Source organism: Sus scrofa, chromosome 3, assembly GCF_054392235.1.
Source record: "Sus scrofa isolate SSC_HxYL_T2T_F1_AM1 chromosome 3, Sscrofa_HxYL_maternal_Yorkshire_Landrace_v2.0, whole genome shotgun sequence".
Taxonomy (NCBI): domain Eukaryota; kingdom Metazoa; phylum Chordata; class Mammalia; order Artiodactyla; family Suidae; genus Sus; species Sus scrofa.
The window spans coordinates 113,730,283-113,748,617 of NC_139385.1; the positions used below are offsets into that span (position 1 = coordinate 113,730,283).

At 42.0% G+C, this 18,335-nt stretch overlaps 1 protein-coding gene and 1 long non-coding RNA gene across 5 annotated transcripts in view; one reads left to right on the forward strand and one right to left on the reverse strand.

Annotated features, from left to right (window-relative positions):
* DHX57 (DExH-box helicase 57) overlaps window positions 1–10,958 on the forward strand; it is a 74,394-nt gene extending 63,436 nt beyond the window's left edge. For all 4 annotated transcript variants that reach the window (XM_021087592.2, XM_021087594.2, XM_021087593.2 and 1 more), the window contains exons 21-24: window positions 46–120; window positions 3,227–3,361; window positions 7,274–7,474; window positions 10,272–10,958. In XM_021087592.2, the coding sequence (XP_020943251.1) occupies window positions 46–120; window positions 3,227–3,361; window positions 7,274–7,474; window positions 10,272–10,415 (555 nt within the window). In that variant the 3' untranslated portion in view covers window positions 10,416–10,958. The remainder of the gene's footprint in view (window positions 1–45; window positions 121–3,226; window positions 3,362–7,273; window positions 7,475–10,271) is intronic.
* LOC146404869 (uncharacterized) overlaps window positions 5,452–18,335 on the reverse strand; it is a 38,496-nt gene continuing 25,612 nt past the window's right edge. Inside the window, exon 3 of the long non-coding RNA XR_014842199.1 lies at window positions 5,452–7,593. This is a non-coding gene — a long non-coding RNA (uncharacterized LOC146404869). The remainder of the gene's footprint in view (window positions 7,594–18,335) is intronic.

Genomic DNA, 18,335 nt, shown 5'->3' on the forward strand with positions numbered 1-18,335 from the left:
AAATAGCTACATTACTTATAAGATTAATGCTGTTATTTCTCTTAGGCAAACTCAAATGCTGAGAACCCCAAGTTGATATCAGCAATGCTGTGTGCTGCGCTGTATCCAAATGTAGTGCAGGTAAGGAAACATTTTTCCGGGTCCTCCCACTTCTAGTTTGATTTGAAGCCAAGGCATGTAAGTTATTACATTAATCATCTAAAAAATATGCACATACACTGCCTTTTAAACTTAGCATACATTTCTAATGCTTCAGTTCCCCAGATGTGTTTAGATACATAATTCAAAGACATTCATTATAGGAGTTCCCATTGTGGCTCAGGAGAAACGGATCTGACTCTTATCTATGAGGATGTAGGTTCGATCCCTGACCTCGCTCAGTGGGTTAAGGATCCATTGTTGCCGTTGCCGTGAGCTGTGGTGTATGTTGCAGATGCAGCTCAGATCCTGTGTTGCTGTGGCTGTAGTATAGGCCAGCGGCTACAGCTCTGATTTGACTCCTAGCCTGGGAACGTTCATATGTGGTGGGTGTGGCCCTAAAAATAAATTTTAAAAACCTTTATTGTATGAAATAAGGAACATTTTTAATCCTTGACATTGTGACACTCCAGAAGCTAAAATGGACATAAATGTCACTGACAGCCAGTCTGTGCATAACTAACCTATGTTGGATAGAAACTTGATCTACTACAATTTCCCTTATGCCCTCTACTTTGGACTAAAATTAGATAACAAAATCAAAACAAGTCAGTGCTTTGCCATGGGACCACCTGTGACCCTTCTCTTTGAATATGCTGTTTGACCTCTACTGGAGTTTTGATTATCCAGTCCTTGTCAAGCTTAGAATGTGAATTTGTCAGAATACCAAAACATTCCTCATTTAACTTTTTGTTAAATGCTCAGTTGACATCTGTTGATTCATTTATGGCTCATTTTCATTTAATACTTGCATGCTTTTCACTCCATTTGAAATTTACTTTAAAAAATCATTTAGGAGTTAACACTGTGGCACAATGGGTTAAGAACCTGGTGTTTTCTCTGCAGCAGCTCAAATCGCAGCTGTTGCTTGGGTTTGATCCCTGGCCCAGGAATTTCCTTATGCCATCAGTGCAGATCAAAAAAAAGAAAAAAAAAAAAAAAAAAAAAAAAGGGAGTTCCCGTCGTAGCGCAGTGATTAACGAATCCGACTAGGAACCATGAGGTGGCGGGTTAATCCCTGCCCTTGCTCAGTGGGTTAACGATCCAGCGTTGCCGTGAGCTGTGGTGTAGGTCGCAGACACTGCTCGGATCCCGTGTTGCTGTGGCTCTGGCGCAGGCTGGCAACTACAGCTCCGATTAGACCCCTAGCCTGGGAACCTCCATATGCCGTGGGATCGGCCCAAGAAATGGCAAAAAAGACAAAAAAAAAAAAAAAATCATTTAGAGCAAAACAATTGAAAATTCAGGGAATAAGCACAGCACAGAGCACTTTACAGCAGTGAAAATACTCTGCATGATGCCGTAACGATGCACGTGTCATACGTGTGCCCAAACCCATGAAATGTCCAACAAAAGTGAACCCTAAAGTAAACTATGGACTTCAGGTGATTATGATGTGACAGAAATTTTTAAAAATGAACACTCTCACTCTTGCTCAGAATATAAATTGATACCCCTTTTCTAGATAGCAGTTTCATTTCTAAGGATATATTATTAGGAAATAATTGCATATATGCATAAAGATACAGCTAGGAGAATGTTTGCAATTATAAACAGCACTAGAATGAGAAATCTAAAATTCTAATAGGAAATTCACTGGTTAAATTATTATATATCATTACAGTGAAATACTATATTTCCATTGAGAATTGTTTTAGGAAAAGAGTAGTTAAAAGGGAAAAATGTTCAATATATTAAGTTTGAAAAGTTAATTATTCACAACATTGTAAATAAAACTATACTTCACTTAAAAAAGTAACAAATAGATTATAGAAAATGATCCTGGTTTCCTGCTGTGGTACGATGGGATCAGCAGTCTCTGCAGTGTTGGGACACAGGTTCAGTCCTCAGCCCAACACAGCCACAGCTGCGGCTCAAATCTGATCCCTGGCCCAGGAACTCTATATGCCACAGGGCAACCAAAAAAGAAAGATCTTTTACTAGTTTTAATGCATACATTAATTTATAGTGTTTGATTTTCTCCATTTCTATAAAATCATTTCTATAGATATAAATCAGAAAACTAAATTGATATTTATTAAATACTAATGTTAATTATTTCTTAATCATATAATTATAGATCTTTTCCTACTTTAATTGAAGTAAAGTTAATTTATAATATTGTTAGTTTCAGATATAGAGAGCAAAGTGATTCAGTTCTATTTTTCAAATAATTTTCCATTATAGATTATTATAAGATGGAATATTATACCCTGTGTTGTATAGTACTAACGTTAAACATGCAGGTCTTTACGTGCATAAACTTTTTTTTTTTCAAATTGAATAATTTGCTATTCATAGAATTTTTTTTCCAGTTTTTTTTTTTTTTTGGCCACTCCATAGTTGCAGCCTGCAGCACAGCTGCACAACTCTAATCCTTAACCTACTGTGCCACCAGGGAACCCCTTTTTCATGGTTTTGAAGGAAATTCATTTGGAAATGTTGGACTAGAATTGTCAGGAGATTCCTGCCTGGTCCCAACATTGCCAACTGGATCTCTTGATCAATAGTGCAGATCTGAAATATCAACATGGTTTCTCTCCTGTATGGCTGGTGTGTAGTACAGTCACTAGAACTTACATCCACACTTCTTCGTGGCTCAAAAAAAAAAAAAAAATAGGTAGTTCCTGTCATGGCTCAGTGCTAACAAACCCAACTAGTATCCGTGAGGACATGGGTTCGAACCCTGGCCTCCCTCAGTGGGTTAAGGATCCAGCATTGCTATGAGCTGTGGTGTGGTGTAGGTCGCAGATGTGGCTCAGATCCATGTTGCTGTGGCTGTGGTGTAGGCCAGTGGCTACAGCTCTGATTTGAACCCGAGCCTGGGAATATCCATATGCCTCAGGTGTAGCCCTTAAAAAAAAAGAAAGAAAGAGAAGAAAGTGCGCTTATACTGCTTCCAAAAGGAAACTTAAGGAAACAGAGGAAAGCAGCAGCAAAGGCATTCAAGACTGGTTTTGTGTCAGGGGATACAAACCAGAAATATGTATACATGTCGGTATATTTATTCTTACAAATACCTGTTTAGGTGAAAAGCCCAGAAGGGAAATTTCAGAAGACCAGTACCGGAGCTGTCAGAATGCAACCAAAATCAGAGGAGTTGAAGTTTGTCACCAAGAACGATGGATATGTACACATTCACCCTTCATCAGTGAACTATCAGGTCAGAACGGCTGAGTATACTCAGTCAGCTTCCATATCTGCTTTTCAACTAACTGTGGGTTGTGCAGTACTGTAGTATTTACTATTGAAAAAAATCTGAGTTTAAGTGGACACATGCAGTTCAAACCCTTGTTGTTCAAGGGTCAAGTGTATTTACATGTGACAGGTCTTGGAGTGAGAAATAGTCCCATCAGTTCAGCCAAACCGTGTTCTATCACTTGCTGTCTCTAGGAGCACTTCTGACTTGGGCAAGGCAGAAAAACACCAACATACTGGAAATTGAACCATTAAGCCTGCTTTCAGATCAAGTTGTTTCTTTGCAGTGATGACCTTTTAAGAGGTCATGATGTAATCCTATCACTGTGTCTATGTCTCAGAGGGCAGGACCTCTACTTGCTGATTCCACTTCCTCAGCTCTCATTTTTCTTTCAGCCTACTGCTGGGAGGCTTCTGCCCCACCACTCCACTAAACTCATCAAAAGTCGAGAATATCCTAGTTGTCAAATGCAGGGAACGAACTCCCTGGTTCTCATCATTCATGACTGATGAAGTATTTGACATTGCTGACTTCCTACCTCTGATCATCCATCCACCTCTGTCCCCATTACTAGATTCTCTTCCCTTACTGTGCAGTAGTGATTCTGCCTTGCCTTTATTTTCTTGCTCTGGTGTACATAGCTTCCAGAACCACCAGAGCACAGCGTCGTGGTTCTAACTGCCTCCTACATGCTGACACAGACCCCAAATCTGTTTCTCTCTAGTCCTGGGCTTTTTTCCTGCGCTCTCTTGCTCAAATCACCATCTGGATGCCTTCTAGTCACCTCCAACTCAAAAGCTGAAAAATCAAACTCATTATCTCCAAATTCACTCTTTTTTTTTCTGTGTTCCCTGTCTTGGTGAAATGACACCATCCAAGTTGGAACACTGGAGTCACGTAGACCCTTCTTTTCTCCTGATGTCAATATAGTTGGTCACCAGGACCCAGAAAGTCCACCTTTTTGACATCTCAGATTTGCCTGTTCCTCTTACCTCCACTGACATTTCTTTGGTTCAAACTCCAAACATCTATTTCTGGCCTGAGGTACTCATCTTACTCTTGGTGCTCTCTCCAACTTTTGACACTACTGCTGTCAGACTTATCTTTACAAAACATATATTAGGTCATGTCCTACCCGTGCTTAAAATTCTTCATCTTGGAGTTCCCGTTGTGGCTCAGTAGTTAGCAAATCTGACTAGGAACCATAAGGTTGCAGGTTTGATCCCTGGCCTCGCTCAGTGAGTTAAGGATCTGGAGTTGCTGTGAGCTGTGGTATAGGTCACAGATGCGGCTCAGATCCCGCATTGCTGTGGCTGTGGCATAGGCCAGCAGCTGTAGCTCCAATTTTATCCCTGGCCTGGTAACCTCCATATGCCGAGGGTGTGGCCCTAGAAAAGGCAAAAAGACAAAAATACATAAAACAATTTGTTTAAAAAAAATTATTCACAAAAACAAACAAAAAAAGGAGTTCCCGTCGTGGCGCAGTGGTTAACAAATCTGACTAGGAACCATGAGGTTGTGGGTTAAGGATCCAGCGTTGCTGTGAGCTGTGGTGTAGGTCGCAGGTGTGGCTCGGGTCCCACGTTGCTGTGGCTGTGGCGTAGGCCAGTGGCTACAGCTCCAATTAGACCCCTGGCCTGGGAACCTCCATATGCCGCAAGTGTGGCCCTAGCAAAGACAAAAAAAAAAAAAAAAATTTCTTTGTCTATATAGTCTGCCGTAAACTCTCATATGACCCTTCACATCTAGGCCCTTCTTAAACCATGTCCCCTCCCCTCCAGCTCTTTCCCTCTGCCATTCTTTAGCTCCAGCAATGCCAGACAAGTGCTGTGACATAGGTCACACTGTTCTCCATGCTGGAATGGCAGTGTCTCTTCACCATCAGGCTCCTACTTGCCCTTCAAGCTCCCATTACGTGTCACTCTCCCAGTGTCCCTCCCCAAGTGGCTCCTTACTTGTCCTACACTGTACAGTGCACATTTGTCCACTGTTGTACTTATCACGCTATTGTATGCTTTATGTTGGGTGTCATTAGTGGAATCGTGAAATTCCTGAAGTTAGGAACTGAGTTTTATTCATTGCTACATTCTCGATGTCTTGCATGGTGCCTAGCTACCAGCATAGCTGAAAGCAGATGCCCAATAAAGCTTTTGGGAGAGATGAAGGACAGAGGAGGAAAGGAGAATGGAGGAAGAGGTTTAAAGTGTTGGGACTGGTCAAGCCCTGGAACTACTGAGTAAAGTGTCAGCAAAAGCATGAAAAAAATCTTAAGTTTAGAATTTGAGGACCAGGAGGTCAGCCCACCTGCCCTCTCAGCTGCATGTGTACTTAGGAACCAGGAGCCTGAGTTACCTCTGAGTTTACAATGACATTTCTGCAGTGAATCCAAGTCATTCATGCATCCATTTAATATCTGCTAACACCTCCTCTGTGCCAGTGCATGAGCTAGGGAGACAAGGTCTTTGCCCTCAGGGGGCTTATATTCTACTGGAGAAGACAGGCAAGAAATAATAAAGAATCTCAGGTTAATGACCAGCGTTATAAAGGAAAATAGTAAGAGACTGGGTGACAGGAGAAGGGCTTTTTTTTCATTTAACTGTAGTCAATTTACAATATTGTGTTAGTTTCAGGTGTATAGCTTCAGATTTGTCTTCATTATAGGTTATTACAAGATATTGAATACAGTTCCCTGGGCTATACAGTAAATTCTTGTTGTTTATTTATGGTGGTGGGTATCTATTAATCCCATACTCCTAATTTATCCCTCCCTCCCCCCACGGGCTATTTTTATACAGAATGGTCAGGGAAGAACCCTGAGAAAACCACCGAGAAGATCCTAAATGAAATGAAGGGCAAGTAATGCAGATATCTGAAGAGAGAACATTCCAAGCAGAGGAACTAGTGCAAAGACCAGGATGCTAAAGAAGGCGGCCCATGCAAGCGGAGGGGATAGTTAGGGGTGAGAGTGGCAGATGAGTTGGGACAAGCAGGCACGGGTCAGGTCATGTAGGACCTTGTACTCCATGATAAGGATTTGAGATTTTCACCCTTTGGAAATCTCTGGAGAGTTTTGAGAGATCTTTTTTTTTTTTTTTTTTTTTTTTTTTTTTTGTCTTTTTGCTATTTCTTGGGCTGCTCCCGCGGCATATGGAGGTTCCCAGGCTAGGGGTCGAATCGGAGCTGTAGCCACCGGCCTACGCCAGAGCCACAGCAACGCAGGATCTGAGCCTCGTCTGCAACCTACACCACAGCTCACGGCAACGCCAGATCGTTAACCCACTGAGCAAGGGCAGGGACCGAACCCTCAACCTCATGGTTCCTAGTTGGATTCGTTAACCACTGCGCCACGACGGGAACTCCTGAGAGATCATTTTTAAAAGATCACTGTGGCTGTTGAATGGAAAAGAAACTGTCAAGACACAGAAGGGCAAGTACATAGGAAGCCATTGCTGTGGTCTATTTGAGATGAGAGTTTGTACGAGGTGGTAGCTGTAGAAGCGGTAAGAATATGTCAATTCATCATGTATTTTGATAACAGAGCTGACAGGGCTTAGTGATGATGTAGATGGAGTGAAGGAAAGAGAGCAATCAAGGATGGCTCAAAATCTGGGCCTGAAGCAACTGGGTGAATGGGAGAAGGTGAACACCGCAGGGAGGGCAAAATCGAGATTTCCTTTTGCACACAAGAAATCTGAGGTGCTTGTTCACTGTCCAGGTGAAACATCAAGTAAGCAGTTGCACATACAAGTCTGGAGCTCAGGAGAAAGGTACAGGCTGAAGATCATTTTGGGAGTCATTGGACAGGTGACAGTTAAATCCATGGGACTGGCGGAGTTCCCCTTATGTTGCCAGTGACATCACTGTCATACGTTCCAGGTCAGACACTTTGACAGCCCTTACCTGGTGTACCACGAGAAGATCAAAACTAGTCGGGTATTCATCCGAGACTGCAGCATGGTGTCTGTGTACCCGCTGGTCTTGTTCGGAGGAGGCCAAGTGAACGTGCAGCTCCAAAGGGGAGAGTTTGTCGTCTCCTTGGATGATGGCTGGATCCGTTTTGCAGCTGCTTCCCATCAGGTAAGGGATGATGAGTCTATCCCGTGAGCTCAGGCCATGGGGGAGCCTTGATAGTACGAAGTATAGGGCATTCCTTCAGGACCAAGGACAGCAGAGATGATTAAGGTTGAATGATGGGTCTGCAGGAAAGAAAGAGGCTGTGGTGAGGCAGGGTGGAGCCTTGCTAAGAGTTCAGGAAGCAGCACATGGGAGAGGAACCCAGGATGGCTAGTATAAACGGTTTAGGACAGAAACTGTGGGTGAGGTGGTGAAGCTTAATTGTTATACAAATATATGTTCAAAGAAATCAAACTATAAATGAACAGAAAAAAAGTGACGCTGATTCTACAACTATCAGTTAAAAAAAAAAAGTGAAGATAATGGGTCTGAATTTTTTTATTCCCAGATCTCATTTATTCACTATGTCTAGAAGACATTTAAGGGGCATGGTTTGTTTTTTGTTTTTGTTTTTTTTTCGTCTTTTTAGGGCTGCACCTGTGGCCTAAGGAGGTTCCCAGGCTAGGGGTCAAATCAGAGCTGTAGCCACTGGCCTACACCACAGCTACAGCAACACCAGATCTGAGCTGTATCTGTGACCTACACCACAGCTCAGGGCAATGCTGGATCCTTAACTCACTAAGCAAGGCCAGGGACTGAACATTCGTCCTCACGGATACTAGTCCGTTGAGCCATGATGGGAACTCCTAACGGGGAGTATATTTAAGAAATAAAAATTCACTTTAACATTTGCATTTGTTAGAAAGTATTTCATGAAGCAGAAATACAAACTCATAGACGTTACAGTTAAACATACCAAGAAATTCCCTTTAAAGTCTAAAGCAGCACAGTCCAATAGAAATGTGTGCCACATATGTAGTTTTAATTTTTCTACTAGCCCCATTTAAAAAGTAAATAGGTGGCGTTCCTATCATGGCGCAGCAGAAACAAATCCAGCCTAGGAACCATGAAGTTTTGGGTTCGATCCCTGACTTTGCTTAGTGGGTTAAGGATCTGGTGTTGCCATGAGCTGTGGTATAGGTCACAAACGTGGCTCGGATCTGGCGTTGCCATGGCGTAGGCTGGCGGCTGCAGCTCTGATTAGACCCCTAGTCTGGGAACCTCCAGATGCCATGGGTGTGACCCTCAAAAGACCAAAAAAAAAAAAAAAAAAACCCACAGTAAATAGGTGACTAATTTTAATATATTTTATAGCCTAAAACACCTCAAGTTTCCATTTCAATAAGTAATTAACATAAAAAATTAAGATTTTTACATTCTTTTCTCATAATAAGCTTTCAAAATCTGGTGTGTATTTTATACTCACAGTACACCTCAGTCTGGGCCAGCCACACTTCATGTGGTCAAGAGATTAGCCACATGGGACTAGTGGCTACCATATTGGACAGTATAGGTCAAGAGGGCCAGGCAGGGTTGGTTTGATTCAGGTGCTTAGCAATAGCAGAAGCCTGGCTGGCCTTGTGGTAGCAGGATGCTCACGTAGCTCTTGGCATCACATCCGTGCAGCACATTGTCCAGAAGGGAGACAGAACACTTCTTTCCCAAAAGTTCCATCAAACTTCTCCTAAACCATCCCTGTCACTGAAGGGATGTCATAGACTCTTAATGCCTGGATTACCGTTCACTCTGGGAGGTTGCATGGCATGAGCCTGTTTGATTTAGATCAGAGTTTGCACTGCAGGGTTACCGATCGACAGAAGAGCCAAACAGATGTTGGCCAGGCACCCCCACCATGGCACTACATCAGCATAAGCCAAATGCCATGAAAAATGTGGGCCTATCTTCCACTCCCCACCCCCACAACAAAGGCATAAAATTCCCAAGTTTAAAGATATTTTTTTGGTTTAATATCCACCATTTGGGGCCACACCCACAGCATGCACATGTTCCCAGGCCAGAGATCAAACCCTGCAACAGCAGTAACAAAGCTGGATCCTTAACTGCTAGGCCGGGAAATCCTAATATCCGCCCTTTTTTTTGGCTTTTGTCTTTTTATGACTGCACCCTTGGCATATGGAGGTTCCCAGGCTAGGGATCTAATCAGAGCTACAACTGCCGGCCTATGCCACAACCGCAGCAACACCAGATTGGAGCCGAGTCTGCAAACTACACCACAGCTCATGGCAACACCAGATCCTTAACCCACTGAGCGAGGCCAGGGAGCAAACCCACAACCTCATGGTTCCTCATTGGATTCGTTTCCACTGTGCCATGACGGGAACTCCAATATCCGCCATTTTTAATTCTCTCAGAGCAAATTGTAAAAGTTAACCAAGCTTTAATATGGAGAACACTACATAAAGGCTATACCTCTGACTTGTAATAGAGGAACCTTTTTATAATGGACACCATTTAGTATATTACAGAGCTAACATTGAGTGAATGTTTCTATAATTATATCAAGAAATTTTAGAAAAACTGTTTAGTTCCCCTCCCATGGAATTAAGATTAACAGCAGAGGAGTTCCCGTTGTGGCTCAGTGGGTTAAGAACCCAACTAGTAGCCATGAAGATGTGGATTTGATGCCTGGCCTCACTCAGTGGGTTAAGGATCCTGCGTTCCATGAGCTGTGGTGTAGGTCGAAGAAACGGCTCAGATATGGTGCGGCTGTGGCTGTGGTATAGGCCGGCAGCTACAGCTCTGATTAGACCCTTAGCCTGGGAACGTTCATATGCCGCAGGTGCAGCCCTAAAAAGAAAAATAGATAAAATTAATAGAAACCTAGAATAATGATAGTCCTGACTAGAGAATTTCCTTTGATAATCTTTCCTCCCCTGTTTACATGGCAACTTTTGTTTAGGTGGCTGAACTAGTAAAGGAACTTCGTTGTGAACTTGACCAGCTCCTCCAGGATAAGATTAAAAACCCAAGCATAGATCTGTGTACCTGTCCTCGAGGGTCACGGATCATCAGCATGATTGTGAAACTTGTCACCACACAATGAAGCCCAGTCTTGGGAGAGTGCTTGCTACTTACCTGCCTGCTTGCTCACCTGGGAAACAGCAGCAGCCCCTCTACCTCGAACTACAGCTCCAGCTGGGGCTGCCCTGGTGAAGGAGCCCAGGGCAGGCACACCTCGAGGGAGATTTTCCAGAATAAGTATTTCTAACCAAGTAGTGGGCACTCCCAGCACAATTTGGAGTGTTGATTGAGACTTTAGAAACCAACTTGCCTGTCTTTCTCTGTGACTGTCGTGGAATGAATGAATTTCATCTGATAATACAAAAGTGAATGTTTAGTAGATTCCGTTTTAATCTATGTATTATTTCTCCTGCTTTTTACTAGAGTGAGTTATGGGGCATGAGGAGAAATACCAGTTGTTCTTTTCTGTTGTAGAGGCTCAGTAGAGAGAAGTCAGAACAGAGAAGGAAAATAATCATGTGAGCAAGAAAAATTAAATCTCCTTTTCAGCTATAGGCCATTATATAAACTTCATTTGTGAGGGATTTTTATTTTTATTCATTAAAGTCCAGCTTAAAAAAACAAACTTATTGAGCTCTTGTTATTAAAATTGAGCAGGTTTTATCCATAACACTCATATTCTTTTTTTTTGTCTTTTTGCCATCTCTTGGGCCGCTCCCACAGCATATGGAGGTTCCCAGTCTAGGGGTCTAATCAGAGCTGTAGCCACCGGCCTACACCACAGCCACAGGTACGCGGGATCCGAGCCTTGTCTGCAACCTACACCACAGCTCACGGCAACGCCAGTTCCTCAACCCACTAAGCAAGGTCAGGGATCGAACCCGCAACCTCATGGTACCTAGTCGGATTCGTTAACCACTGTGCCACGACAGGAACTCCAACACTCGTATTCTTAAAAGCAGAGCAGTTCCGGTGTTTCCCTTCTCTTGTAGGTTTTCTATTTGGGAATCTTTACTCTGTCTTGTGAACTCACCCACATCTAATGGTCACATTTCACATTCAAGGTATTCTCAGAACAGAGTTGGCCTGGCTGCGTTTGAAGAGGTTGCCATGCTAGTGTCAAGATTTATAGCCATAAAAATACCTTCCATGTGACTGCTTATTTTCAATCACCGCTTGGGTTAATGGGGCCACTAGCATTCTGGAAAAAATATGAATACATTTATACTTTCCCCAGACATTTATCAGCAAGGCCAAGAAGAATCCCAAAAAGCTGAGTGGAAAAAATATTCTTACTAATTCAACAGAACTACCTCTGAAGGATGTTCACTTTTCAAGGTATTATTTTAATTAGGTTTTTAGGAAACCTCCTTGGCTGTCCAAAATGGTCATTATCAAGTGTGTTTAAGCTTCAGTGCACTTTGAAGAGTTTAGGCTCTAAGCAGTTTTTTGTTTTTTTGCTGCACCAGTGGCATACACAAGTTTCTGGGCCAGGGATCTAACCCAGGCCACAGCAGTGACAATGCCAGATCCTTAACCCAATGCACTCAAGGGAACTCCTAAGCATTTTTCTTTTTCAACCGTGCCCGTGGTGTATCGAAGTTCCCAGGCCCGGGATTGTATCCAAGCCAGAACTATAGCCTACACCACAGCTGTGGCAATGCTGGATTCTTACTTAACCCACTGTGCCATAGCAGGAACTCCTCCCCAAGCAGTAATTTTTAAAGGCATTAATTCATGTCATCACTCTAAATAAAAACATACACATGCATAGCACCTACAATATCCAAGTTCTGACTTGCTACTGAAATAAGGCTCATATTACAGAACTCACTAATGGGACATTTAAGAAAAATGTAGAAAACTGCACTAACCCTTTAAACAAGTTTGTTTTTTAAACCAGTTTGACTCTTGGTGCTACAGCAGAGTTCAGGCTGCCCTAGCTAAAGCCATCTGCCCAAGCAGACCTGCAGCTTTGAGGTCTTTCCGTTCAGAGTGCTGAGACAGCATATGCTAGGGCTGGTTACTTGCGGCCACACACAAATGCGCAAATGTTATCATTCTGTATTGATATGCCAGAATGTGAAGCAGGTTGAGAAGCCTTGGCCAAAGGCATTCCTGAGAAAATTCTTACCCAAAACTAAATTTACTAAGATCACTGAAATTATGAAAGAAAGGAAATAGCAGTACACCTTTGTGATTACAGTCAGAATGCAGTATAATATTTTAAGGTGAAACAATTTCTAAGCCCCAACAAGATGGTCAGCATTAAATGTTAACTTTATGGAGAACTCTATAAATGATTTCTTAAATATTTGTTTTACTTTTACTGGAATCTAGTTAGGAAACAATATTAATGAAATATTCACTATGAAATTAGTCTGCACTGCTATTTTATACTCTAGTTATGAAGTTCTCAGGAAAGGGAAATAGCTAAACACTCTGACAGAAATGGTCAGACTGATAGAACATCAGCTTTGTCTTCTTCCTCCTTGAGTTCCATATCTGAATACCACGACTCAGACTCCTCCCCGCTACAAGTAATGAACTTTGGTCTGTATCCTCCTTTTCTATTATCTGAGCAGTTGAAATCATTTATCAAAGTATGCAGCCTATGGATCTGTAGGCATACAGTAATTTTTTTTTTCCTTTCTGGGTAATGGTCCTAAGAGACTATCATAAATCTTCCTTGAGAGACCAGAAAATAAGATCTTGTGAAAGTACTTTTTAAAATTAAAATACACCAAATAGGCCCAAGAAATAGCAACAACAACAACAAAAGACAATAAATAAATAAATAAATAAATAAAATAAAATAAAAAATGGAGTTCCCGTCGTGGCGCAGTGGTTAACGAATCTGACTAGGAACCATGAGGTTTCGGGTTCGGTCCCTGCCCTTGCTCAGTGGGTTAACGATCCGGCGTTGCCGTGAGCTGTGGTGTAGGTTGCAGACACGGCTCGGATCCCGCGTTGCTGTGGCTCTGGTGTAGGCTGGTGGCTACAGCTCCGATTCAACCCCTAGCCTGGGAACCTCCATATGCCGCGGGAACGGCCCAAGAAATAGCAACAACAACAACAAAAGACAAAAATAAATAAATAAATATAAAAAAATAAATAAATAAATAAAATAAAATAAAATAAAATAAAATACACCAAATATCAGCAAAGGAGGACTAAGGATGTGGTCGTCAGATGTAGCCCTGGCTGGCTCTGTGGGGACAGCACTCTGTGTTGTGTTTTCTCAACTGCTGGGCTGAGAGCTGGTGAGCTCAGGCGTCACACTCTGAGGGTGTCTTGTGGGTGTCACCCAAGTGCCACACCAATAACGGATTCCTGGGGCAGCAGAATATGCTTGCACTGCCATTATTAGGTGAAACAAGCCTAGGCAGACAGTGACTCTTTCCTCCTAAATCTTGCTAGAATAAGCATAAATTCCTAGGGTTTATTTTCCCCAAAGGCAAGGAGGTTTGCTTAAAATAATAAATACAAAGTTAGCTGTTGTTTTCAGAAATTAGTGCTTGATCATGTATCTTATCAACATTTGAGTGCTCAGAGTACAGAGTGCCTTGAGTAGAAACAACATAAAAATAGCTAGTTGCAGACCATTCTAGAAAGACAGGCTTCTTCCATGTCTAAACTGCAATGACTATGTGAACAGTTAACTACAGTGAGTCATTAACACGGAGACTTCTTACCACTTCTAAGTTATCACTCGCAAATGGTATATCAAAGAGATTGGGCTTAAATAGGATTTGCAGCCATCACTAATCCTTAAGGTATTTTTAAATCTTACATATGAAAATATCTAAAACCAGAAAGAGTTCTCAGAGAACTCAAGCCCTGTATATGAACCACCAGGAAAGAGTAGAATCACTCTTTTACAAATATACAGGACAGTAACCCAAACAAACTTTTTCCCACAGTTTGGCCTCTGTGCCCCATCTTTGCCCAATGTGGACCAGCCCCAGGTCCACTCCTGAGTCAGTTCCTAACCCAGCTGCTTGGGTAAACAAGCCAGAACACAGTGCCAGTGAGACAGCTATGAGGAGGATGGCTTAGAATTGGTTGGCTGGGTTTGCACTTCAATCTCAACTTTTTTTTTTTTTTTTTTTTTGCTTTTTAGGGCCACACCCAGGGCATATGAAGGTTCCCAGGCTAGAGGTCGAATTGGAGCTGTGGCCGCCGGCCTAAGCCACAGCCACAGCAGATCCGAGCCGCATCTGCAACCTATACCACAGCTCATAGCAACACCGGATCCTTAACCCACTGAGCAAGGCCATGGATCAAACCCACAACCTCATGGTTACTAATCAGATTCGTTTCCGCTGAGCCACTTGGGAACTCCCTATTTCAACTTTTTGAGAAAGGAAAAAAATGGCAACAAAAGCCAGTATGAGAAGGGTTTGTTTGCAAAAGCCACTACCCAGGGGTGGCCTTGGAAATTCAGCCAAATCCTATAACTGCCAACAATGAGAATCGGTGTTTTGGATGATGACCCTGATATCTTACAAATACAACATTGCTAAAAATGGTATAGTAGGTGTTCCTGTTGTGGCTGAGTAGTAACTAACCTGACTAGTATCCTTGAAGACGCTGGTGTGATCCCTGGCCTTTCTCAGTAGTTCAGTGATCCAGTGTTGCTGTGGCATAGGACAGCAGCTGCCGCTCCGATTCGACCCCTGGCTTGGGAACCTCCAAATGCTGCAGGTGTGGCCCTAAAAAGACAAAAAAAAAAAAAAAGAAAGAAAGAATACATGTTATTAATAAATACAGAGTACTCAAGAATTTGAGGAAAATGTCATGTACAAATGAGAAAACTCATGCACAGATGGGTAGAAGATCTATGAACATGTTCTGCCATTAAACTTTAAAAAAAAATCATCTGTTTTAAAAATGTGAAAATAAAGGAATAAAGTATGTTTGGGTTTTTTTTTTTTCTTTTTCGGGCCACATCCGTGGCATATGGAAGTTCCCAGGCCAGGAGGTGAATCAAAGCTGCAGCTGCCGTCCTGTGCCACAGCCACATCAGATCAGAGCTGCATCTGCAACCCACACCACAGCTCACGGTCACACTGGATCCTTAACCCACTAAGCGGGGCCAGGGATGAAACCTGCAGCCTCATGGATGCTAGTCAGGTTTGTTATCGTTACACAACAGGAACTCCAAAACATACTTTTTGCAAATATGACTTGTATATGACAGTAATACTGCTAGCACTTTCCACAGAATAACTCAAGTTCTCATGCTTAGGCTTACATTAAAATGTCTAAAACACATACACACACATACAGACACACACCCTTACCTTATCTTTGTGTCATTTGCACAGAGTCTAACCTAGTGGACTTTGGCCAATAAGCTAAAATACAAATACAGTTAATAAAAGGGGGGATGGGAGTATACAGCACTATAGGTGTATGACTGTAAAATGTTTAACATGAAACCTAATTAGGAACTATATAATTTTCCACTCAGTAACCCTTCTTCCATAGTCTGAATTGGAAAAAAAAAAGTTTGTCTTAGGCCTTGATTATTAGTAAGATTTACCAGACTGAATGTCAAAAATGTGTTACATGCTTTATAAGACAGACATCTTTACAAATCAGAGGTCATGCTATACCATGGACACCAAGGGACTATCCCATATGAAGAAATTACCCTACTAATTATAGACCCAGCACAATCCATAATTCACCGACATTTCTGTTAATGCCGGCCTTTTGTCTCAAATTCACTTGTGCACTTTCCCATTTCAACTCTAGCCGTCCCCATTATTTCTAGCTCAGAAATCATAAACCATGCTTTCCCACAATAGCTAAAACTGGATTAATATTAAAGCATGCAATCTGATTAGTTAACAGGAAGGTCGATTGTCCACTTTACAACTAATGTGTGCTATGTGGCTAGTTTGAAATTCATATTAGAGTTGCAGAAATTCCTCCCACATTTGTGCTCATAATTTCAATATAACCAATTGGAGGGGGGTTGCAGTATGTGGAAGTTCCCAGGCCAGGGATTGAACCCATGCCAGTAATCAGAGCCACAGCAGTGACACCTGACTCTTAACTACCAGGGAACACCACCATGAAGCCACCAGGAAACTCCTACAACCAACTTATTTAATCAGGTACTATATGCCACTCACCTTAGGAACTCAGGATACAAAGATAAACAGGGACATAGGACAAGAGGGAAATAAAGTTTACTAGAATAAATTCAATTGATTACATAATTTACCCCTTTGCAAGAGCCCCAAAGGTTCTAAGGAAACTGGATGCCTCAATGTTGAGACTGAAAGAAAGGGTACTATGACTTCAACCAAACCTTTTAATTCTGCTTTTCAAGACTCTTTATCTCATTCAGCAATTAGATGTGCTTCTTTAAGCCTTGAGAGCAAATTCTGCATATCTGTAGGGAGTAAATGTATGGCCTACTCACTCTTCAAAATGTATTGGGTGATGTTAAGTAAATAAAGAGAAACTCAGTGTATATGAGACAATAGAGTTCAGCAAGGCCACGGGATACAAGATCAATGCACTAAGATGAGTTATTTCTATACATGAGCAACCAAAAATTCAAAACGAAATTAAGAAAGCAATTCCAGGAGTTCCTGTCGTGGTGCAGCAGAAACAAATCTGACTAGAAACCATGAGGTTGCAGGTTCGATCCCTGGCCTTGCTCAGTGGGTTAAGGTTCCGGCACTGCTATGAGCTGTGGTGTAGGTCACAGACACAGCTCAGATCTGATGTTGCTGTGGCTGTGGTGTAGGCTGGCAGCCACAGCTCCGATTTGACCCCTAGCCTGGGAACCTGCACATGCCATGGGTGCAGCCCTTAAAAGACGAAAGAAAGAAAGAGAGAGAGAGAGAGAGAAAGAGAGAAAGAAAGAAAAGAAAAGAAAGAAGAGAAAGAAAGAAAAAAAGCAATTCCATTCACAATAGCATTAAAAAAATACCAGGAATAAGTTTCACAAAAGTGGTACAAAACTTGTACTTTGAAAATTATAAAACCCTGTAAGAAAATTAAAGATGTAAATAAATTAAGAGACCTTCCAAGTTCATGGAATGGAAAACTCAGTATTAAGATGACACATTTCCTCAAGCTGAGGTATAGATTCAACACAGTCCCTATCAAAACCTCATAGGCACTTTTTTCAGAAACTGACAGTCTCATCCTAAGTTAATATGGCAATGCCAAAGGAGCCAGAATAGTCAAACAATCTTTTAAAAGATTAATTAACACTAATTACTATAGAATGTTACACTAAGGACACACAAATGGATTGATGGAACACAACTGTAAGCTCAGAAATAAACTTACAATTTATGATCCACTCATGTTCAAACGTGTCAAGGCAGTTCAATGGAGAAAAATCTTTTCTACAAATGGTGCTAGAATAATTGGATCTCCTCATGTAAAAAGATTTAGACCTTTTCCTCAGAGCTTACACAAAAATTAACTCAAAATGGAGTATAAGTCTAAGTTTAAAAGCAAATTGAAACATTTAAAAGATAGAAAATCTTTGTGACCTTGGGTTATAATTCTTAGCCATGACATCAAAAACATGATCCATAAAAGAATGTGATATGGGAGTTCCCGTCGTGGCACAGTGGTTAATGAATCCGACTAGGAACCATGAGGTTGCGGGTTCGGTCCCTGGCCTTGCTCAGTGGGTTAATGATCCAGCGTTGCCGTGAGCTGTGGTATAGGTTGCAGACGCGGCTCAGATCCTGCGTTGCTGTGGCTCTGGCGTAGGCTGGCAGCTACAGCTCCGATTCGACCCCTAGCCTGGGAACCTTCATATGCCGCGGGAGCAGCCCAAGAAATGGCAAAAAGACCAAAAAAAAAAAAAAAAGAATGTGATAAATTGTACTTCATTTTAAAAAATGTTTGCACTTCAAAAATATAATTAAGGGAGTTCCCGTCGTGGCGCAGTGGTTAACGAATCCGACTAGGAACCATGAGGTTGCGGGTTCGGTCCCTGCCCTTGCTCAGTGGGTTA